The sequence below is a fragment of the Electrophorus electricus genome, chromosome 1 (assembly GCF_041902795.1).
Source record: "Electrophorus electricus isolate QZ-2024a chromosome 1, ASM4190279v1, whole genome shotgun sequence".
Taxonomy (NCBI): domain Eukaryota; kingdom Metazoa; phylum Chordata; class Actinopteri; order Gymnotiformes; family Gymnotidae; genus Electrophorus; species Electrophorus electricus.
The window spans coordinates 912,501-920,000 of record NC_137497.1 but is presented as its reverse complement, the minus strand read 5'-3'; the positions used below and the strand labels follow the sequence as shown (position 1 = coordinate 920,000).

At 51.0% G+C, this 7,500-nt stretch overlaps 1 protein-coding gene across 1 annotated transcript in view; it reads left to right on the top strand.

Annotated features, from left to right (window-relative positions):
* LOC113568471 (rapamycin-insensitive companion of mTOR) overlaps positions 1–7,500 on the top strand; it is a 15,639-nt gene that overhangs the window by 6,273 nt on the left and 1,866 nt on the right. Inside the window, 18 exon segments of the mRNA XM_081698019.1 lie at positions 1–109; positions 214–301; positions 420–494; positions 975–1,054; positions 1,089–1,248; positions 1,404–1,480; positions 1,906–1,984; positions 3,227–3,336; positions 3,441–3,528; positions 3,617–3,691; positions 4,255–4,367; positions 4,369–4,414; positions 4,570–4,646; positions 5,072–5,150; positions 6,393–6,502; positions 6,607–6,694; positions 6,813–6,887; positions 7,272–7,450. The exon segment at positions 1–109 is cut by the window's left edge and continues 1 nt beyond it. Of these exon segments, the coding sequence (XP_081554145.1) occupies positions 1–109; positions 214–301; positions 420–494; positions 975–1,054; positions 1,089–1,248; positions 1,404–1,480; positions 1,906–1,984; positions 3,227–3,336; positions 3,441–3,528; positions 3,617–3,691; positions 4,255–4,367; positions 4,369–4,414; positions 4,570–4,646; positions 5,072–5,150; positions 6,393–6,502; positions 6,607–6,694; positions 6,813–6,887; positions 7,272–7,450 (1,708 nt within the window).

Sequence of the window (7,500 nt, the reverse complement as noted above, 5' to 3'; positions counted from 1 at the left end):
AGTATAATCTAAAGTATGTGGACATGGTTGAAGACCAGATGAACGAAGCCCTGACAACATACCATAAACCAGTGGATGGTGACAACTACGTCCGCCGTACCAACCAAAGGTCAGGGGTCAACGATCGCTGGATGTCACAGATTCAATCTGACAGTTCCGTTTCAGTACCTTTCTCTGATTGTGCGTATGTATGTGTGTGTGTGTGTGCTGCAGGCTGCAGAGGCCCAGTGTGTATCTGCCAGTGCATCTGTATGGACAGCTGGTACATGATAAAACAGGCTGTCTACTGCTGGGGGCTCAGGTAACCCCCCAACACCAGTGTGAGACTACAGGCTTTACTGTGGGTACACGCTGTTTACCCTGTGTGTGTGTGTGTGTGTGTGTGTGTGTGTGTGTGTGTGTGTGTGTGTGTGTTTCAGAATGTTGTCCCGGATCTCAGCTGCACTGTCCGCTCACCTGCGCTGGACACGTGGGAGGAAATTAAACGTCTGAAGGTAGCTCTGTGGGCTCTGGTGAGAAGTGTGTGTGGGGGGGGGGGGGGGGGGGTGGGCTCTGGTGAGTTAGGAGTGTGTTTTGTTACCAGAACATCCATCACAACCCTGACCTGTTTCAGCCTGGTTTCCCACTCAGCACAGCACAACAGCTAGTGCATAGTCACCCTGACCCTGGCCCCTACCCCTACTCCGACCCTAACCATGGTAACCATGGTTGTGTTAGCGAGTGTTTAGAATATGACCGTGGTTGTGTTAGCGAGTGTTTAGAATATGACCGTGGTTGTGTTAGCGAGGGTTTAGAATATGACCGTGGTTGTGTTAGCGAGGGTTTAGAATATGACCGTGGTTGTGTTAGCGAGGGTTTAGAATATGACCGTGGTTGTGTTAGCGAGGGTTTAGAATATGACTGTGGTTTTGCTGTTGAGTTTAAGATGTTTATTATGACCCTGGGTTTGTTAATGTTGGTTTGTTTGTTTATAGGGGAATATTGGCAGCTTGAACTGGGGTGTCAACCTGCTACAGGAGGAGGGCGTGGTGCCAGATATCATAACACTGGCACCGCACTGTGATGTGCCATCTTCCTGTTTGTTACAGAGCTGCCGCCCGTACGCGACCAAGCACCTGCGCGTCCTCCTGCGCGCTAACGTGGAGGTCTTCGGCAGCTGAGCGGTGGAGCTGCTCATCACACAGCTCCGTGACATCAGCAAGCTCAGTGGAGGCACTGGACATCCTGGACAAAGCCTGTGAGGAGAAGGTGAGGTCTGGATGAGAGGAGGGGAGTGAGAGGGGAGTGAGAGGGGAGAGGATGAGATCCTGAATTTACAGGCAGGTGTGTGAGATTAGTAGTGCTGTAGGGTTAGTGGGTTCGTGTGTGTGTGTGTGTGTGTGTGTGTGTGTGTGTTCCTGCAGGCCAACCTTTATGCGCTCACACACATGAAACCAGCACTAACACACCTGGGTGAGAAAGGACAACTGCTGCAGCTCAGGTGAGAACACACACACACACACACACTAAAACAAACACACAGACTAATATACACACACACACTAAAACAAACACACAGACTAATATATACACACACACACACACACACACTAAAACAAACACACAGACTAATATATACACACACACACACACACACACTAAAACAAACACACAGACTAATATACACACACACACACACACTCACACGGAACACAACGCACACTCACATACACAATACACAACATGTCTGCCCACGCTCACAGTCTCACTCTCACATCGTCCGTGTGCTCTGTAACTGTGTGTGTATGTGCTGTAACTGTGTGTGTGGGTGGGTGTGCTCTGTAACTGTGTGTGTGTGTGTGTGTGTGTGTGCTGTAACTGTGTGTGTGTGTGCTCTGTAACTGTGTGTGTGTGTCTCCTGGTTAGATTCCCGTCCATTCTGAAGGGTTTCGTCTACCTCAGTGACAGAGGTTACGTCAGCAAGCAGCTGGAGAAATGGCACAATGTGAGACCCCCACCATCTCTCTCAGGGTGTGTGTGTGTGTGTGTGTGTGTAAGAGACCCCCACCATCTCTCTCAGGGTGTGTGTGTGTGTGTGTGTGTGTGTGTAAGAGACCCCCACCATCTCTCTCAGGGTGTGTGTGTGTGTGTGTGTGTGTGTAAGAGACCCCCACCATCTCTCTCAGGGTGTGTGTGTGTGTGTGTGTAAGAGACCCCCACCATCTCTCTCAGGGTGTGTGTGTGTGTGTGTGTGTGTGTGTGTGTGTGTGTGTGTATAAGAGACCCCCACCATCTCTCTCAGGGTGTGTGTGTGTGTGTGTGTGTGTGTGTGTGTGTGTGTGTGTGTGTGTGTGTGTGTGTGTGTGTGTGTAAGAGACCCCCACCATCTCTCTCAGGGTGTGTGTGTGTGTGTGTGTGCGTGTGTGTAAGAGACCCCCACCATCTCTCTCAGGGTGTGTGTGTGTGTGTGTGTGTGTGTGTGTGTGTGTGTGTAAGAGACCCCCACCATCTCTCTCAGGGTGTGTGTGTGTGTGTGTGTGTGTGTGTGTAAGAGACCCCCACCATCTCTCTCAGGGTGTGTGTGTGTGTAAGAGACCCCCACCATCTCTCTCAGGGTGTGTGTGTGTGTGTGTAAGAGACCCCCACCATCTCTCTCAGGGTGTGTGTGTGTGTGTGTAAGAGACCCCCACCATCTCTCTCAGGGTGTGTGTGTGTGTGTGTGTGTGTGTGTGTGTGTGTAAGAGAACCCCACCATCTCTCTCAGGGTGTGTGTGTGTGTTTGTGTGTGTGTTTGTGTGTGTGTTTGTGTGTGTGTGTGTGTGTGTGTGTGTGTGTGTGTGTGTGTGTAAGAGACCCCCACCATCTCTCTCAGGGTGTGTGTGTGTGTGTGTGTGTAAGAGACCCCCACCATCTCTCTCAGGGTGTGTGTGTGTGTGTGTGTGTAAGAGAACCCCACCATCTCTCTCAGGGTGTGTGTGTGTGTGTGTGTGTGTGTGTGTGTGTGTGTAAGAGACCCCCACCATCTCTCTCAGGGTGTGTGTGTGTGTGTAAGAGACCCCCACCATCTCTCTCAGGGTGTGTGTGTGTGTGTGTGTGTGTGTGTGTAAGAGAACCCCACCATCTCTCTCAGGGTGTGTGTGTGTGTGTGTGTGTGTGTGTGTGTGTGTGTGTAAGAGACCCCCACCATCTCTCTCAGGGTGTGTGTGTGTGTGTGTGTTTAGGAGACTAATCGTGTGTGTGTGTTTAGGAGTATAATCTAAAGTATGTGGACATGGTTGAAGACCAGATGAACGAAGCCCTGACAACATACCATAAACCAGTGGATGGTGACAACTACGTCCGCCGTACCAACCAAAGGTCAGGGGTCAACGATCGCTGGATGTCACAGATTCAATCTGACAGTTCCGTTTCAGTACCTTTCTCTGATTGTGCGTATGTATGTGTGTGTGTGTGTGCTGCAGGCTGCAGAGGCCCAGTGTGTATCTGCCAGTGCATCTGTATGGACAGCTGGTACATGATAAAACAGGCTGTCTACTGCTGGGGGCTCAGGTAACCCCCCAACACCAGTGTGAGACTACAGGCTTTACTGTGGGTACACGCTGTTTACCCTGTGTGTGTGTGTGTGTGTGTGTTTCAGAATGTTGTCCCGGCTCTCAGCTGCACTGTCCGCTCACCTGCGCTGGACACGTGGGAGGAAATTAAACGTCTGAAGGTAGCTCTGTGGGCTCTGGTGAGAAGTGTGTGTGGGGGGGGGGGGGGGGGGGTGTGGGCTCTGGTGAGTTAGGAGTGTGTTTTGTTACCAGAACATCCATCACAACCCTGACCTGTTTCAGCCTGGTTTCCCACTCAGCACAGCACAACAGCTAGTGCATAGTCACCCTGACCCTGGCCCCTACCCCTACTCCGACCCTAACCATGGTAACCATGGTTGTGTTAGCGAGTGTTTAGAATATGACCGTGGTTGTGTTAGCGAGTGTTTAGAATATGACCGTGGTTGTGTTAGCGAGGGTTTAGAATATGACCGTGGTTGTGTTAGCGAGGGTTTAGAATATGACCGTGGTTGTGTTAGCGAGGGTTTAGAATATGACTGTGGTTTTGCTGTTGAGTTTAAGATGTTTATTATGACCCTGGGTTTGTTAATGTTGGTTTGTTTGTTTATAGGGGAATATTGGCAGCTTGAACTGGGGTGTCAACCTGCTACAGGAGGAGGGCGTGGTGCCAGATATCATAACACTGGCACCGCACTGTGATGTGCCATCTTCCTGTTTGTTACAGAGCTGCCGCCCGTACGCGACCAAGCACCTGCGCGTCCTCCTGCGTGCTAACGTGGAGGTCTTCGGCAGCTGAGCGGTGGAGCTGCTCATCACACAGCTTCGTGACATCAGCAAGCTCAGTGGAGGCACTGGACATCCTGGACAAAGCCTGTGAGGAGAAGGTGAGGTCTGGATGAGAGGAGGGGAGTGAGAGGGGAGTGAGAGGGGAGAGGATGAGATCCTGAATTTACAGGCAGGTGTGTGAGATTAGTAGTGCTGTAGGGTTAGTGGGTTCGTGTGTGTGTGTGTGTGTGTGTGTGTGTGTGTGTTCCTGCAGGCCAACCTTTATGCGCTCACACACATGAAACCAGCACTAACACACCTGGGTGAGAAAGGACAACTGCTGCAGCTCAGGTGAGAACACACACACACACACACACTAAAACAAACACACAGACTAATATACACACACACACTAAAACAAACACACAGACTAATATATACACACACACACACACACACACTAAAACAAACACACAGACTAATATATACACACACACACACACACACACTAAAACAAACACACAGACTAATATACACACACACACACACACTCACACGGAACACAACGCACACTCACATACACAATACACAACATGTCTGCCCACGCTCACAGTCTCACTCTCACATCGTCCGTGTGCTCTGTAACTGTGTGTGTATGTGCTGTAACTGTGTGTGTGGGTGGGTGTGCTCTGTAACTGTGTGTGTGTGTGTGTGTGTGTGTGCTGTAACTGTGTGTGTGTGTGCTCTGTAACTGTGTGTGTGTGTCTCCTGGTTAGATTCCCGTCCATTCTGAAGGGTTTCGTCTACCTCAGTGACAGAGGTTACGTCAGCAAGCAGCTGGAGAAATGGCACAATGTGAGACCCCCACCATCTCTCTCAGGGTGTGTGTGTGTGTGTGTGTGTGTAAGAGACCCCCACCATCTCTCTCAGGGTGTGTGTGTGTGTGTGTGTGTGTGTGTAAGAGACCCCCACCATCTCTCTCAGGGTGTGTGTGTGTGTGTGTGTGTGTGTAAGAGACCCCCACCATCTCTCTCAGGGTGTGTGTGTGTGTGTGTGTAAGAGACCCCCACCATCTCTCTCAGGGTGTGTGTGTGTGTGTGTGTGTGTGTGTGTGTGTATAAGAGACCCCCACCATCTCTCTCAGGGTGTGTGTGTGTGTGTGTGTGTGTGTGTGTGTGTGTGTGTGTGTGTGTGTGTGTGTGTAAGAGACCCCCACCATCTCTCTCAGGGTGTGTGTGTGTGTGTGTGTGTGCGTGTGTGTAAGAGACCCCCACCATCTCTCTCAGGGTGTGTGTGTGTGTGTGTGTGTGTGTGTGTGTGTGTGTGTGTGTGTGTGTGTGTGTGTGTGTGTGTAAGAGACCCCCACCATCTCTCTCAGGGTGTGTGTGTGTGTGTGTGTGTGTGTGTGTAAGAGACCCCCACCATCTCTCTCAGGGTGTGTGTGTGTGTAAGAGACCCCCACCATCTCTCTCAGGGTGTGTGTGTGTGTGTGTAAGAGATCCCCACCATCTCTCTCAGGGTGTGTGTGTGTGTGTGTAAGAGACCCCCACCATCTCTCTCAGGGTGTGTGTGTGTGTGTGTGTGTGTGTGTGTGTAAGAGAACCCCACCATCTCTCTCAGGGTGTGTGTGTGTGTTTGTGTGTGTGTTTGTGTGTGTGTTTGTGTGTGTGTGTGTGTGTGTGTGTGTGTGTGTGTGTAAGAGACCCCCACCATCTCTCTCAGGGTGTGTGTGTGTGTGTGTGTGTAAGAGACCCCCACCATCTCTCTCAGGGTGTGTGTGTGTGTGTGTGTGTAAGAGAACCCCACCATCTCTCTCAGGGTGTGTGTGTGTGTGTGTGTGTGTGTGTGTGTGTGTGTAAGAGACCCCCACCATCTCTCTCAGGGTGTGTGTGTGTGTGTAAGAGACCCCCACCATCTCTCTCAGGGTGTGTGTGTGTGTGTGTGTGTGTGTGTGTAAGAGAACCCCACCATCTCTCTCAGGGTGTGTGTGTGTGTGTGTGTGTGTGTGTGTGTGTGTGTGTAAGAGACCCCCACCATCTCTCTCAGGGTGTGTGTGTGTGTGTGTGTTTAGGAGACTAATCGTGTGTGTGTGTTTAGGAGTATAATCTAAAGTATGTGGACATGGTTGAAGACCAGATGAACGAAGCCCTGACAACATACCATAAACCAGTGGATGGTGACAACTACGTCCGCCGTACCAACCAAAGGTCAGGGGTCAACGATCGCTGGATGTCACAGATTCAATCTGACAGTTCCGTTTCAGTACCTTTCTCTGATTGTGCGTATGTATGTGTGTGTGTGTGTGCTGCAGGCTGCAGAGGCCCAGTGTGTATCTGCCAGTGCATCTGTATGGACAGCTGGTACATGATAAAACAGGCTGTCTACTGCTGGGGGCTCAGGTAACCCCCCAACACCAGTGTGAGACTACAGGCTTTACTGTGGGTACACGCTGTTTACCCTGTGTGTGTGTGTGTGTGTGTGTGTGTGTGTGTGTGTGTGTGTGTGTGTGTGTTTCAGAATGTTGTCCCGGATCTCAGCTGCACTGTCCGCTCACCTGCGCTGGACACGTGGGAGGAAATTAAACGTCTGAAGGTAGCTCTGTGGGCTCTGGTGAGAAGTGTGTGTGTGGGGGGGGGGGGGGGGGGTGTGGGCTCTGGTGAGTTAGGAGTGTGTTTTGTTACCAGAACATCCATCACAACCCTGACCTGTTTCAGCCTGGTTTCCCACTCAGCACAGCACAACAGCTAGTGCATAGTCACCCTGACCCTGGCCCCTACCCCTACTCCGACCCTAACCATGGTAACCATGGTTGTGTTAGCGAGTGTTTAGAATATGACCGTGGTTGTGTTAGCGAGTGTTTAGAATATGACCGTGGTTGTGTTAGCGAGGGTTTAGAATATGACTGTGGTTTTGCTGTTGAGTTTAAGATGTTTATTATGACCCTGGGTTTGTTAATGTTGGTTTGTTTGTTTATAGGGGAATATTGGCAGCTTGAACTGGGGTGTCAACCTGCTACAGGAGGAGGGCGTGGTGCCAGATATCATAACACTGGCACCGCACTGTGAAGTGCTGTCTGTCCGTGGGTCCGACACACACTCACGTGCACACACACGCACACCTGCACACGCAGTAGCCCTTTGGTTCCTGTGTGAATGAGTTCGCTGACGCGTCCACCCCCGGTGCAGTACGTGTGTGTATGTGCTGG